This window comes from Musa acuminata, chromosome BXJ1-6, assembly GCF_036884655.1.
Source record: "Musa acuminata AAA Group cultivar baxijiao chromosome BXJ1-6, Cavendish_Baxijiao_AAA, whole genome shotgun sequence".
NCBI classification, from domain to species: Eukaryota; Viridiplantae; Streptophyta; class Magnoliopsida; order Zingiberales; family Musaceae; genus Musa; species Musa acuminata.
The window spans coordinates 4829005-4845319 of NC_088332.1; the positions used below are offsets into that span (position 1 = coordinate 4829005).

The window sequence follows — 16315 nt, forward strand, 5'->3', positions numbered from 1 at the left end:
AACTCCGTTCACCGAACCATTCGTCACTCTAATCTACATGTACAGCTGCTTGGCAGTATGTTTTGGCTTGGTTTTAAGTCCTTTTGCTTGTAAAAATGTAAGTTCGGACAAGTTGCAGCGCTACAGTACGACTATTCACCGAACCGAGCAAAACAGCCTCAAAACAGCTCCGTTTTCGTATGCCATGGGCTGATTTTTGCAGCCCGTTGCTGCACGCGAAACTTCAACCATCTCAGCACCCTAAAGCCACCCGAGTGGCACAGGGCTGGATGGGGCTTCAGTATAGTGTCGGGCGTTGAACACTCTTTCGCAAGTTCGCACGTTACCTTGACGGGAACTTGTTGTCGCGCCCGGCACTCGGTGAGCAGCTGTTTGTGGACTTGTAGCTATTCGTTCAACCTTCTAAAGTCCTTGTTTTCCCCCTCTCCCTCTTTTCTCTTGTGCACGCAAGGTGCTCGCTGAATTGCTTGTAAAGCTTCCCCTTTTCGCGAGACGTTGAGACTTGTCCGTCGCTTGTTCTTCGAACTAATCAACTTTCTCTTTTACAGGTCCTTCAGGACCTGCGAGAGGTTGCAAGTGGGCTGATCTTTATAGACGCAAATCGCAAGAGCGAAGCCCAACTTAGGTAACGCAAGCTAAATTCGCGTCTTTGCCACAAGGGTGCCTCGCGACTTAAGAAATGCAAGCTAAGTTCGAGTCTTTGCCACAAGGGTGCCTCATGCCTTTGGCAATTCTAACTAAGGCCGTGACAGTATGGGGTTTGGATTCTTCATTATAAGCATTAATATTTGAATCAAAACAAGTGTCATGGTTATTTTTGTTTCCATTTACCTTTTTTAAAATCTTATATTTCTTTGTACATCTATTAAATCTTATAAAAACTATTTTCATAGTCCATCAATGGTTTCATCCTACACAATATCTATATTTTTTTATCATAAATTTGAAGAAACACCATGTTTATAAAGAAGCATTGGAGCTCTTCTTATAAGCATGTCCTGAATATTTTTTTTCACTTTTAACATATTCAGCTATATAAGCATCTTCACTAGGACTGAGTTAAAACTTACAACACCAGAAAAACTAACTACAAAAGCGTTCCAATCTGTGACATGAGTTTCTGATTTAACATTAACGAATTTTCATAGTGATAAAGAAGTAATAACCCATCAATGGAGATTGTCCATAGAGAAAGTTTGTTGTCTGATGTGAACCTCTGGCATCAGATTGGTGGCCACTTGCCTATTACTGTCTTAAATTTTATTCCAGAATATTATGTTGAACCTAACTTCAATTATTGTATCAGTGACAAGAAAGCATCATGGCAACCAAGAATTATCATGCCCATACATTGGAATCTTTTATGTTGCATTACATTGTCTTGTAATATTAATGTCCTTCGTAACATCATCCAAGATACTTGTATATAGTTATGTTTTATGTCATTTGTAGGCTGCTGGCATGAGTTTTCATTTATCAAGAGAATTGTACAATATAAATTCACAAGAGAAGATACCATAAATGCAAATTAGCTGCAATAAGCTCTTATTCAACATCATACCTGAGTTAGATCATAATTTTGCAAAGTGTTAAGCAAAGATGACCGATTTCTTTCTTTTGTTTCATGCATCATGAGTATAACACGCCAACTGCAAAAAGATAATTGAAAACTTGCATAACAAAAGTTTCTCAAGAAAGATTGGAAGCAAAGAACTAGATTACTAGGCTTGTTTAATATTTTGATATTCTATTATCTATACAAGGTCTGCAATTTCGTACAATACCGGAGTTTCGACGTTCGCTCGGTACGGTACGAAACTGTATACCAAGCGGTATACCGTTCGGAATATTGCTCGGTATATGTACATATATATATACATATATATATATAACTCGGCAACGTCGCCGAAGCGACGTCGCCTCTCTCTTCTCCCAGGCGGGAGCGACGTCGCCTCGTTTATATATATATATAAATTAATATATATATAAGATTATATATATTTATATTTTTTATTTAAAAGGCGACGTCGCATCGCCTCGACGACGTCGCCTTTTCCTTCCCCACGCAGGGCGACATCGCCTCGTTTATTTAAATATATAAATATATATATATATAATCATATATATATATATATATAATCTGAAAAAGGCAACGTCGCGTCGCATCACCTCGGCAACATCGCCAAACGTCACCTTTTTCTAAAATATTTATATATAAATATATATATATATTATTTTATTATTTTTTTCGTTCCGTTCGATAGCGGGCGGTTCGCGTACCAGTATGCCGTCGGACCGGTACATACCGCTCGTACCGGGCGGTATTATTCGGTATTGCCTACCTTGATTCTATATGCTGCAGGGAAGTCATCTTGGGGAGGCTGTCTGCTTGAATAGCATGGATGTTATTATAGATAGTGAACTGAAAAAGGAATTGCACAAAAGTTGTTAAAAAACCTAAAGAACTAAAGGTACTATTACAAATAAATGCAGATGAACCTAACATAGATCAGGATCTCTGATTTATAATATAATCCCAATAACATGACTAAATACCTAAATACTCTTAGCAAGTGGTCCATGTCTATGATTGCATGCACAAAGTGTTACCCGAAATGCGTCATTTATTCACCGACAATAATTAGCAAGCAAAAGAGACTAGACTATAGCCAACTGCAAGCAACAAGGATATCAAATGATGAATTGTTTTGAACATATCAAGTGCTACTTCCATGACAACACTCGGTCATCATTGATTCTGAACTATATCACATATGTGTCGAGAAGTGCATTTTTTAAATGTTTTCAAGGCATTAAAACATTTGTTTAGTTTTTCTCAGCTCCCAACCTGACTTTTGAAACTCCAGCTTAATATATTCTGAACCTGAACCATTTTTCATTTCTATTTTGTTTTCTTTTATCCATGCTTTTATGATGCCTCTCTTGTACTTGCCATATAGGCAAGATCAGTGATTTAAAAAGGCGCTCGGGCGAGGCGAGGCGAGGCCCGAGCGCCTCGCTTCACTTCCAGGCGGTGCGCTTCAAAGAGGCGTCGCTTGGGCGCTCACCCGAGCCCAGGCGCTAGGCGCTTCGGGCGAGCACCTAAAGACAAGATGACAAGCAATGTCATTTCTCACGCCATCTCTATCACACTTCTCCATGGTAGCTTTAGACTTAAAACTTCTACATACTACTGGCAGAAATGAGTTGATAAGAAATGTTCATCAAATCAGAGTTAGAGAGGTGAGGAAAATGTATGCCAGAGGAGATATCTATGGTTCTATTTCGGTTGAATGAAGTTTCTTGAATTGTGTGTCAATTTTTTTTCTATCCATGTAGGAGAAAACAGCCCCATAGAAGTGGAAGACCATCTTCAAGACGAAGCACCATCCGAAAAATCTGTGGAGATAATCAAAAGTGATAGCATTCAACGGTTTAATTTCTACCAAGTATATAAGTTTAATTTGAAGGTTGTGGCAAGGGATGCCCCTATTAGCTTATGTGGCTTGATAAGGAGCAAGTAGCAATTAGTGCAGGGTTAACTTTGAAAATATTTTTTTCTTCACGCAAGAAAATTTTGTATAACATGGTCTTAATGACCACTTCACGTACTGGCAATACAACCAGAACCAAGGTATATAGTTTTAAATGATACCGTACAGTACGAGTGGTATGTACCAGTCAGACAGTAAATCGGTATACGAATCGCTTGCTACCGGACAGTATTTTTTATTTATAAATTATATATATATATATATATATATAGGCGATGTCGCCTCGTTTTACTACGACATCGCACATTTTTCTAAAATTTTTATATATAATATATATAAATATACAAATAAATAGATATATAAATAAAAGATTAAAATATTATAAATAAAAGATTATATATATATATATCGGCGACGTCATCTCGTTTTTTTTAGTGATGTCGCCCCACCTGAGGATACCTATAACATTTTTACATTTAAATTTTCTAGTATACCTATAACATTTTTACATTTAAATTTTCTAGTATACTAAATTTTAAATCCAGTGCTATCAATTTCTTTAAATTATTTCCCTAGTCACTTAGTCACCCTAAGGTAAATAGTGTTAGTTCATCTTCTAATCGTTGTATCTACCGATTCTAGTCTTTATCCTTAAAGTGCCTCTATTCCTAGTGCTAACCTAATCCTTTATTCTTGAGCTAATTTCTTTACTTGCATTAGCCTAAAACAATACAAGAACCCTTATCTATCTTGCACCACAACCAATTGTCAATGTGATGGGGCTCTTCCGAAGGACTTCCTAGCCCATTTTTCACACTTCACTGCACCTAAGTGGTAAAGGTGTCTCACGTCACTTCAATTGTACCTATATTAAAGGTGGTTAAGATTCATGTTTATGAAATCTTAATTTTATCCTAGTTGGTAGTGAGCTAACACAACCCTCCAACTTTTTTATTCGACTCAGGAACTCGTACTACAAATGTTGGTTGTTTAGGAACCAAATTCACTAAAGTCCTGAAGCACCAAACACAAGTTGGTTCATCTTTTAACAGCAAGGGAAAAAGAACAACCAACACGTATCACAACAAATGGCTCTCAAGAAATACTCTTTTTGACAAGCATAATAGAAGATGGCTTGGTAAATGATGATCCCACCAATGCTGCGAAAAGTCAACGTACACAAACTTTCTCTCGCAAGTAGAGATATTGTTCTAGTGACTTGAACCCTACTCTAGTGACCAAGGGGAAATGTTTTATCCAGTTATGGTCCCTATTATCCGTAATGTCAACTTATAGTGAAGAATAAAAATGATTTCAATATCAATCATCAGCCAAATTCTATGCATAATTTCTAGCTCCTTTTTATGATGGGTCAACCATATAATGATACTTTTAAGTAAAGAAATCAAGAGATCAGGCAAATGTGGCTATGTTACTAAATGACAAGCTTAGGTGTCAATGAGATAGCTCATATTAACAATATTATGATTAAGATAGAGCTCATGCTCACCTATCAAGGTGTTTAACACCATTTGAAACCGCCTTATGAAGAAACTGTTTGAATGCTGACCTCCATGCAAAAGGAATTGAACCACCCTACAAATATATCCATATAAATTACTGTTATCTCTATGAAACTGCAACAATCAAATTAAGCTCTTTACCCAACCAAAACTCCTTGAAAGATCATTTCCTGTTCCAAGTGGAAAAATGCCAGTTGGAGGAATTGGCTTTTTATTATGTACAGAAAGTTCTACCAAGCTTTTCAATACCAAACTTACGGTACCATCACCTCCTGCAACCTGTGCAACAAAATAATTAATTCATAAGAACATGTAACTATTAACAATAACCCACCAAATGGAGAAAATATTATGAAACCAGACAAGGGAAAAGAATGGTTGACTACCACATAAGTCTAAACTAAATTAGCGTCAGTAGCAAAGGATATTCTTCACAAAGATTTATGATGGTAAGAACTCAAAGCGAGCATGAATGGACAAGATGGCCCACATTAGAAAGCATAAAAATACTATAATGTTATCAGTTCCACTAAACATACCATGATTTTTAAGTTTTGACGAATGGCCTCTGCACACTTGTCACCTTGGCTAGCCAAGTTTTCTAAGCAAGTCAAACCATGCTGAACAAAGTGAGAAGGCTTTGTAGCTAAAAGATCAAAGACCTGAAATAAATGAGAGAAAGAATTAGAGCCAACGTAATTCAATTAGCTAAGGTCCATTTCCAGATAAAAATTTTCCTATAACTACAGGAAGTTCACGAAAAATATGTAACTATCAAGAAAGATCCTGATTAGATACTCCGAATTAATCCTGAATTGACTGGAACAATTTTCCAAAACCTACTCTGGAATAAACCACCCTGTGCTGCATACTGCAACAATAGTGTCATCCAACTTCCACCACTAGAACAAATGAGAATCAGAATATATTTGATGCACTCATGTCAACTACAGATTTTTCATGGTCTATTATAAACTGGCACAAACCTCCTTCCAGCAAAGCACAGCAGTAAAGCAACATCCTAGTAGGAACCTATTGGAAGGTCCGTTTTCCTTGACTTGGATGATATTAAACAAAGAACCACAAATTACAAGCAAAGAACCTTATTGCTAGTCAAATCACAAATCACAAACTATCTTAGATCTCTAAATACCAGATTAAACAAAAGAATAACATAATACACTTAAAGTCATCACAATTAGCATCACAAGTTCACAAATCTAATTTCATAGTTCGTTTTTTCCTTCTTTTTTTCTCGAAATTGACAGGTCAAGAAAGGACATCATACTGAATATTCAACAGAACATAGAGATATGGATGAGTCAAGGAAAAAAGCTATCTTATACAAAGCAGGAAGAATAAAGGAAAAGGGAGCTATCTTATAAGACAGGCTGATCATCTAGGTGGTAGTAGATGCCTTCTCTTAGATAGGAGACAAAATTCTCCTGAAGAATGTAAGCAGCAAAAAATCAAAACAACCACGTAACTTTCGAGATCTTTTCTGTGACGAAAGCACCAAACAAACTTTGAGTATAACAGCCTTTACCTGAATTTAAATTTCCCATGTTTAGCCATTATAATTTATGTTTTCGACCTCCAGAAATGCAAAGTGCGTCTACCACAGATAGTTTGCTGCTATACAAACATTGCGAAATATAATGTTCAACAAAAGCAAGACGAGCCAAAATTGTCACCAAAAAAGAAAGATTTTTAAACCTTCAAAGTAATGCTTAAAGCTCGATCAAGAAACGCAACCGACAGACTAACATCAGGAATTTTATTGTGCATCAGAAGGAATTTAAAAAAACGAAAGGTCACTTCAGAAACTCACTACGTGAACCGAAAAAACACTAAGCTGGCTTCGATATAAGACTTCAAGAATCTAAATATTTGAAGAAATGCAGTAGAAAGTACAGGAGGAGAAAGAGGGAGGCGGTTTCTATCTTGACCTGTCCCTTGCTTATGAATTGTTGAAGCTGGCGCATCATCTGCTGGCCGCGGTGTTCGCAACTGCAGAAGTCCACGAACACCACCAGCGGCGCCTTCGGCACCTCCGAACTGCCACTGGGCTCTGCGCCTGAGGAGGGGGCCACGATGGTGGCGTCCCTTCTATCGATGGCGTCTTCCATCGCCTTGCAGAGGTACTCAGGAATCAAGATGTCCCGCCTCAGCTTCTCCTCGTCGATCTTGATTTTTCTGGGGATCCCGCACCTCTGGATCGAGTCCCACCGTGACGACTTCACCGTCGCCTCCGCTTCGTCCTCCGGCGCCATCCCCACCTTCGATTTCGACATCGCTACCTTTCGCTCGCTCCATGCCACTATTTACGCACTCGCGTCCGGTCTTCCCCAAGAAAGCGAAGCACACGAAGCCGAGAGGAAGAGGAAGGAATAACTCTGGCGAAAGGGTCGACAGACCGAGCCTTCGGCATCCTTATTTTTCGAATTCATAATAGTTTATTTATTCTTACCCTTTTTCTTTTGTCTTCCCATTTGCTTTATTAGAATTAAATATATGACACGACAACTGCGAGGAGCGCGGGAAGGGGAGGAATTAAATATATTAATTGCTTTATTTGAATTAAATATATTACCTTACCCTGCGCAACCTACCCGAACCTGTACCACCGTAGTGGATGGACCCCACATTTGACTCTTTGAAGCTGCGGACCCCACATTTGACTCCTCGATGTAGAGTCAGAAATATATACAGCTATTAATCGCTGAATTATTATAAAATTAGGAAAAACAAAATTATCCCTCTAAATCAATTATAAACCCTAAAAGCTTATAGTTAATCTCTTTTCCTTTCATAAATTAGTAATCTGATATAGGTGGAAATTATTGGGGGGACCAAACTATATTATTCTCAAAAATCTACAAAAACTATAAACCACAATAGCAAATAGTGAGATATCCACGTCATTCAGCACTATTTTATTTTTTATATAAATATTTATTTTAACATAACTGTTTGTATTTAAAAAAAAATTATAATACAAAGATATAATTGTTTAACAGATTCATCCATATTATCAAATAAATATGTATTTTTCTTTTGGAAAATAAAATTAAAAAAAAATAATCAATCTACTTTAGTATTTCTTTCAAACTAAATTCTTTTGATCATCGATTGGGTTGATTTTTATGGTCCTATATTTAACAATTTTTGAATTGCTTTTTATTGTGGATCATCAAAATAATCAAAAATACTATGTTTTGAAATCTTAATCTGATATTTGATTGTTGATTTGAATTACATAAATAGAAGGAATGCTCACTTTCAATAGTTATAATATACAATAATCAAAATTTAAATTATTATTATTATTTAAGTTGTCATCCATATCAGCCTATGTGAGAAATTATTGTGGCAAGGCTTGTGATTCTTTACGTGCTGTCTTGAGGCAATAATCGATAGAAAGTAATAAAGTGGAGATTGCATCTGTGGAATTTTACTTTTGTTTATTGCTTACTTTCTTTAATGGCCATCACAATTGAGTTTTAAACTTTAAATTAAAGAATAAAGTTCATCATACTTTTAAACTTAAGGAAGGACAAGTATATTTCAAAATGAGATATTGTGGAACTCTAATATCGTGTAAATCACATTAGTGTTAGTTTCTAAATCGTTCGTCAATTCGAATTATGAAGACACACTAAATAGAGCTCCTCATTAATCATAAAATTTTAGTCGTAAATATTAAAACTTGCCATCAAAATATGATTTATTGAGGATATTATCATTAATTTCTTAACAATAACAAATATTTATCACTAAAACATATTCACTTAATTATTTAAGTGTATGAATTTGATAATAATATTATCATGAATATTTTAGATTTTGTGATGACAACTTATTATTGTGACAAATGATATTTTAATCGACGGTCATTATTATTGTTATCACTAAGACTAATATAAGTGACAAATCATATTTTTTATTATTTTTTATTTAAAAAAATATTTGAGTTTGGTTTAAATATATATTGAATTTAAATGAATGAACAATTTGGACAGTAGATTAAAACTAATATCAGTGAATTTTTCATGATATGCTAACTATTAATAATTAGATATGAATACTAAGAGTATTTATAATTTAATAGTTCCCACCTTGAATATGCTAAGAAATAGTTTGATGATTGTTGCATAACACATATAAAAATTATTAGTTCATCCTAGAATTCATGTATCTTTTTATTTTTTAGAGATCAAGACATGATAAATGTAACAACTTATCCCCCTCTTAAGCCGCACCAAATAAGATAAGATCTATCTCTTACCGAACGGGTCATAACTATAAAATATATCACATGTAGTCACATATAAAAATAGTGCTAAAAATTAGATAAAATTATATTTTTTATTCTCACAATCCAAAAATATTAATTTCATAAAAGAGTAAAAAAGATTCGCTATCCTCCATTCAACTTCGTCCTCTCATTCAGTTTCGCTATCCTCCTAAATGACTTATCTAATAATGATGTCAATGGCGATTCTTATCTCTTGTACCTAATAACGATCCTTATCTAACGATCATGTCAATGGCAATTCTTATCCTCCTCTCGAGCTTCGCTACCCTCCTGGATGGCCTACTAACTATGGAATCAGTAGTAATCCTCATCTCCTACACCATCTCATTTCTCCTGCTGCTGCGCTATTCTACCCAATGCATCTAGTTTCATGCAAATCCAATGACTTTCTACACTCTATATATATATATATAAACCTTCGAAGAGACAATGATTTGTTGTATTTCAAGATGCTCAGCTATTTTGAAGTCTATAGAAAATAAAAGGATATATATATTTTTAGAGATTCTAAAAGGGTTATCACATGCATCATATTAGGAAATACTATAATTACATACTTTAATATAATTTATCATGATCCGATTGGCCAATTAATTTTATTGATCTTAAATTATTAATAATATATCCCTGTATTTTTATATATAATATCAAACCGGAGTACTATGGTGAGCTCATCGACTCGCATGTCGATATATTTGACCACGAGGTCAAAAGTCAAAAGAGGACGTAGCAATTCATCCGCGGCGACTCCGCTGACTTGCTTGAACTATGGACGACTGCTATGGAACGGCTGATTCTTTCTCGGCCACCGGCCCACTCCTCTTTGCCTCACCGGCGCTGATAAACTCGGCCCACACAAATCACTTTGCCGAGGGTCGACGAGGCGGGTAACACCGGAGATTTCCGGCAACGAAATAGGGACCCAGGAATAAGATCTTACCGCGCCGCCGCCGTCAAACAAGTCCCTGAATTATTATACCTTTATTCTGATAAAATTACGCATATGCCCCTCCTGAGTTGGGGAAATAAATTTGAATTTAACATATATCCTGTAAAATCGAAGCACATCGATGCATATTACAGTATATATATATATATATATATATATATATATATATATATATATATATATATATATATATATATATATATATATAAAATCACGTATTATCCAGAGAAGCACATGAGGGATGTATGTGGAATATTGATATCATTAGGGGTATTTCATTTAACTCGAAGGATGGATATGTAAAAGGGCCTATGTATGGGTTCGCATCGTGGAACCGACGGGTGGATCCAGAAACCACGCCATTTGTTCCCTCTCTGTTCGCCTCCGCTCCTCCTCTTCTTCACCGACTGGCTTCTCCCCTCCTCTTATTCTCCTTTTCCAGCCCTAACCCTAACCGTGCACAACCAAGGGCGCAATCAACGATCTCGTGTTTCACTCTTCAAGGTCTCCTCAATTGGGATCGCCATGGAAGGCAGGGTTGACCTGGAACCCACTCCCTTCTTGAGGTAATCTGACTCACCTCTTAGTTTGATTCTTATACCGCATAGTTGAAGAATTTAAGCGAGATCTGGGACACTACGGTCCGGGAAACACAAAGGAAATGGATTTTCTGTTTTTATGAGTGAATTAGCATAGATTAAAGGCTCGGTGACGATTAGGAACAGAAAATTGCACCTCTGTGTCATGAATTACGCCAAGCTGGTGGCTTTGTGTCGGTCGGGCAACGAATTATATTTAGTGCAACATTTAGCATGGTAATGCTAATAAATGTGTCCATCGTACCGAACTTATTGCAAACGCGAGAAAGATGTAAAGCGAGCTTTATTACGTTCCTAAAGGTGTTATTTTGCGCACCTGGTTATGAGATATAGACTAACTGCTGCAAATATGTGAGACGCGAAAACTACCTGTTGATTGTTATTATAGCCTGAAGAAGCTTTAATGAGTGAAGTTTCTTAATCAGCAACCCAGAATCTAGTATCACACTAAGGGATAAGTTTGGTTGAGAGAGTATTTCTATGTAAAGTCGATGCACTTAACCTGAGCACACACTGTCCCGCTCCTCTTGGATTTACATCTTTCTTTAATATTTTAGCATAACTGCTAATAATAGATGAATGTGATGTAATTCCTTATAGCTTTCTTTCTTATTTTGCTATTTACGCTGCAGCTTGTTTGCTGCCTTTTCCTATGGAATAGCATCCATGGCTATGGTTTTCATCAATAAGGCAGTTTTAATGCAGTATGCATACTCTATGACTCTTCTTACTTTACAGGTATGTTATAGATCTTGAGCATATGTTATATTTTTATTGCGGTAAGGCTCTGGTGTTTTCTCTTGCTTATATTTATTTATACACTGTATTAGCAATTGGCTACAACCCTTCTCATACACTTTGGCAAAGTTATGGGGTATACAAAAGCCAAAGCAGTGAACATGCCAACAGCTAAGAAACTTCTTCCAGTGTCAGTGTTCTACAATGCAAATGTGGCATTTGCTTTGGCAAGCTTGAAGGGAGTCAATATTCCAATGTACATTGCATTGAAGAGGCTCACACCACTTGCAGTATTGGTGTTTGGATTTTTCAGAGGAAAGAGTAGGCCCTCAACTCAGGTAACAAGTCTATGATTGATTGCCCTTGGAGGTTAAGTTGGATGTCTTTTTGTTACTATTATTCTATGATGTATGTTTCTCTTAATTTTGGCAACAATCATAGTGCATATCTAGCAAATTTTAGTCATGATGAAGTATGCTAGTATTCCCTACTATGGGTTTGTCTCGTTCAGGCTTAGTGGTAGAATCTCTTTCGTAACTTGGTGTATGCCTTGCTTATTTCATTGGCTCTAGTTTATGCTTGCTTATTATTGAATCAAACTTTAATTAACTGACTAGTCTAAGTTAAAGAGTATTTTGACTTGAATCTAAAGCTTATCATTGTGATCAGGTAATCCAACTTCTCTGGAATTGATTTGGTTGAAATTAATTTATTGATTGAGAAATTTAATACCCAAGGTACAGGATGCGAACTATATAATAGTCAAATAATAGTTAAACTAATAAGTTACCGGGGATCAGCCGCACATTCATTATGATGAATATCTCAAAATATCTGTGCATATATTATTTTACTTTAATACATTACCTGGTAGTTTGTCTTGGTTCCAGAGCTTCTTTGTTCGTTTTTTCATTCTTTTTAGATCGCCTTCTTTCAAATGTTTTCTTCTGAGTTTTTTTATATATTATCTTTTTCAATGAAAGATGATAAAATGGGTCTTTCTTTGTGTCTCTCTGTTTTCACATTTTGTTGTGCTATAAGTCATTTGCTTAAATACACACTACTCTCTCTCTCTCTCTCTCTCTCTCCCCTCCGTGTGTCTCTCTCCCTCTCTTGCAAAAGGAGACAAATTTGAATATGGAACTGTGTGATAGTGATCCTATATTTCAAATTGGTGATTGGTCAGAGAGTGAAGGCATCGATTTAATTGTAAATAAATGATGAAGAGTGAGCATCTTTTGACACAAAATAGTTACCTTTTTTCTTAATACCAATCTCTTTCTTTCTGCTTCTTCCTGAGAAGTGCTTTTTTATGTTCTTTAATCCCATTCTACTTTTTACCACTAATTTTTTTGTACTTCATTGCATAACTTGTGGTGTTAAACTTTTATCTGTATGAGAATTATGCCGAAGAGGAGAGAGCAAATTAGTTATGGTTCGCGGGCAAAGATAGTCTAGCCTTTGTACTGGTTAATTTGCCGATGATACTAAAATTAATGGAAACAAGCATGCTTTCATGTTTCTGTTTCAGTTGAAGGAATGCTAGAGTTATATTTACAGAAAGATAGTGATAAATACCATTGTTTCTGAAGAAAAATAATGTATTCAGACTGTTTCAAATTAATTTCATGGAGTTCATTATAATTGTCTGTTTGCAGAATATGGAACTCTTCTGCAAATTAGCAGTTCAGTATTACTTAAGTTTCTTACTATCGATGTTTTTAAGCAATTTTCAGGTATCACTTTCTGTCATATTTACAGCCATAGGAGTCGTCATTGCGGCACTTGGAGATTTCTCGTTTGATCTCCATGGATACACCATGGCACTTACCTCCGTTTTCTTCCAGGTAAACAAACATATTCCATGTTCTCCTTACCATATTTGGGAAAGTTTAATCATTGGAGTTCACTTGAAACTATTGCTGATGTCACATACTTGTTTTTAGCTGTCCTAGCTTTTTGCCCCAGTTTTGTGAAATTAACATATAGTTATAATTGTAGACTATGTATCTAGTGCTTGTGGAGAAATCTGGTGCCGAGGAGGGACTTTCTTCAGTTGAGATAATGTTCTATAATTCCTTGCTGTCCCTACCTTTTCTGTTGTTTCTCATCATAGCAACAGGAGAATTTCCACACTCTGTTGCAGTTTTGTCCGGAAAGGTCAGGATCAGCACCCTACTTATTAGGGTTTTTGTAAATTATACTTTTGCTTATGTTGCTTTCCCCTATTGTTTTTGACATGTAACAATATTTATCTGTTGGGATTTTGTAAGTTATACTTATGCATGTGTTGCTTTTACTAATCAACTTTTATCTGCATATGGTGACTTTATGCGTAGACTATGCTTCACTGCATTCTGGCCAGAATATGCATATTGTGTTCATAACACTAAAATAGAAGGTAAGCCTTAACTTATGAATAATACACACGAAGTCATGACTTTATAGACTGATGTTTAATGAGCATGATGTATATAATAATAAGTTAATAACCAATCTGATAAAAACTGAAAAATTAATAATTGGTGAGTAAAACTAGAACAAATTAAAGTGCATGACGTGGTAAAGTTTGTGTGATACAAAATAAATGAACTTAATCTAAGATGCAACCAAAGTTAAATTAATAATGCACACAAGATGATCTATTTTATATGCTGAAATGATGTAGTGCTCCTAGAGCATAATGGATATAATAATAACGCATAATGGGAAAATATTGAAAAAATTGATATCTGGTGCATAAAATTAGAACAAAAATAAAATGCATGATCCAATTTTGTGATCTGTGTAGACCTCATAGGAAATATTCACATAGGTAGTGCTGTGTAGAATTCGATGCAATATATAGTTTTAAATGCAACAGGTGTCTAAAAGTGCACTACAACTTATAAAATGCCACTATGAGGTATCATAAGAAAAAGAAACATTAATGTTGGGAATGTGGAATCATAAACTAGACTATATGACGAGTGTAGTCAATAGAATTTAAAGCACAATAAGCACAAAAGCTTCATAAAGAAATAAAGCAGAGGAGTATTCATAACAAGATACTTTTACAGACTATTTCATAAATTGATTGATAATCATGGGATATAGTAGATAAATTTAAGAGAGACTTATCAGGACATGGGTAGACTTTACAATAAGATTTTTCAATCCTTTAGTGACATAATTGCTCCTTTTATAGCTGAAGTTTGGCACCAATGTCAGAGTACTCTTTTACAACTTCGGTATCCACAGTTAGATTCACGTAAACAACCTTTACATTGCTAGTTAGGATGCGTACATTGATCTGCATCTAAAATATCTGGCTTCTAAAGAAATATAAAAACCTTGCAGTGAACACTTCAAACAAGTATCAGTTTGTGACGTAATTATAGAACCATGGATCATTTATGAATTTTTTACTTAGCCAAATGACTTTTCAGATGGTTCTTCAAAATCAAATGTCCTGAATTAAATATCGGTGATATATGTGGCTCTTTTATAATCCAGTATTTTATCAAATAATCATTATTCATGTTTGCTTTCATTCTTTATGTGTTGGGAAACTGATGCAATTTTAACATGACAGGCATATTCTTTCGCATTCTTAGTGATTCTGGTCATATCATTGATAATGGGCATTGTCTTGAACTACACAATGTTCTTGTGCACTATTGTTAACTCTGCTCTAACAACTACAATCGTTGGAGTTCTCAAGGGTGTTGGGTCCACAGTAAGTATACTTTCTCAATTTCTTATCTTCTATTTCTGGATGAGTAAATACTACACTTGTTTGAGGTTTACTCTCTGTATATCTCCTCCCAGACCCTTGGTTTCGTCCTGTTGGGTGGTGTGCAAGTACATGCTTTGAACGTGACTGGGTTGGTCATCAATACAGCTGGTGGTGTGTGGTATTCATATGCCAAGTATCAGCAAAAGAAGAAAATACCACGGAAAGTTCTATCTGAAGAGGAACAATTAAAAAACACAAATTGAAATAGATCCATTGAATGCTTATCAATCTTCTGTGCCACTCGGTACCTGCTGTAAAGAAACTTTGCAGCAAGAAACACATCCAAAAGAAAATGATGATTGCACACTCCCATGAAATAGGCTGATGGAGGACCGTCCAAATTATTATTTGATTTTAATAGGAGGGACCAGAATGGTCTTTCTAATTATTTCAAGTATTGCTTTCTTTAATATCACAGAAAGAAGTTTTTATTTCCAACAGTATTTTCAGTTGTTCCCCAGGCAGACAACATGAACTGCATCAGTGCTGAAAATAACAGTTAAATGTAAGCATTTTCATTTGTCTCAAAAAACAGTGTAGCCATTCTGTGATATGATTTTCTCCTTCACTGCTATGGATCCTTTATTTTCCATGAATCTTCAATCTGCAGCTGTATTGAAAAAAAGAAATCATTATTAGAATACTGTAACAAAATATTAACCTGGCAATGCAGCATATGGGTCTCATATTTCCTTGCTTGCTGTTGTCTTAAATTTGAGAAGGCAGTATGTGTTCCTTATAAGGTGATAGATATGGTTCCTGAGGTGTTCAAGTTTCTCCTTGTGAAATTTGTGAAGTTACTGAAGAAGGGTATGCTGCCATGGTGTACTTTCTACCACCTTTTAACTGAGTTGGGCATCTTAGCTCTTGTTGCATTCAAAATGTCATTTCAATCCTTGTATGGCTGTCTGCATCT

General features: G+C 35.6%; 2 protein-coding genes across 3 annotated transcripts in view; one reads left to right on the top strand and one right to left on the bottom strand.

The window, feature by feature from the left end:
* Window positions 1–7389, bottom strand: part of LOC135675760 (diacylglycerol kinase 7-like) — a 28808-nt gene extending 21419 nt beyond the window's left edge. The window contains exons 1-5 of one of the 2 annotated variants that reach the window (XM_065186247.1): window positions 6967–7389; window positions 5557–5679; window positions 5159–5296; window positions 5005–5090; window positions 1562–1649 (exon numbers count right to left, since the gene is read on the bottom strand). In XM_065186247.1, the coding sequence (XP_065042319.1) occupies window positions 1562–1649; window positions 5005–5090; window positions 5159–5296; window positions 5557–5679; window positions 6967–7311 (780 nt within the window). In that variant the 5' untranslated portion in view covers window positions 7312–7389. The remainder of the gene's footprint in view (window positions 1–1561; window positions 1650–5004; window positions 5091–5158; window positions 5297–5556; window positions 5680–6966) is intronic. The other variant, XM_065186248.1, reaches the window with a different exon arrangement.
* Window positions 7390–10610: 3221 nt separating this feature from the next.
* On the top strand, window positions 10611–15973 carry LOC103986905 (UDP-galactose/UDP-glucose transporter 7). The gene is made up of 7 exons (XM_009405052.3): window positions 10611–10850; window positions 11516–11621; window positions 11714–11959; window positions 13358–13468; window positions 13623–13781; window positions 15196–15339; window positions 15432–15973. Exons 1-7 carry the CDS (start codon window positions 10810–10812, stop codon window positions 15600–15602), a joined length of 978 nt encoding a protein of 325 aa, XP_009403327.2. The 5' UTR covers window positions 10611–10809; the 3' UTR covers window positions 15603–15973.
* Window positions 15974–16315: the final 342 nt, after the last annotated feature.

Coding starts and splice junctions, on each gene's coding strand:
- LOC103986905 (XM_009405052.3), top strand. CDS start 10,810: ATGGAAGGCAGGGTTGACCTGGAACCCACTCCCTTCTTGAG. Junction 10,851..11,515: donor GAACCCACTCCCTTCTTGAG/GTAATCTGACTC, acceptor TTTACGCTGCAG/CTTGTTTGCTGCCTTTTCCT. Junction 13,469..13,622: donor TTACCTCCGTTTTCTTCCAG/GTAAACAAACAT, acceptor TTATAATTGTAG/ACTATGTATCTAGTGCTTGT.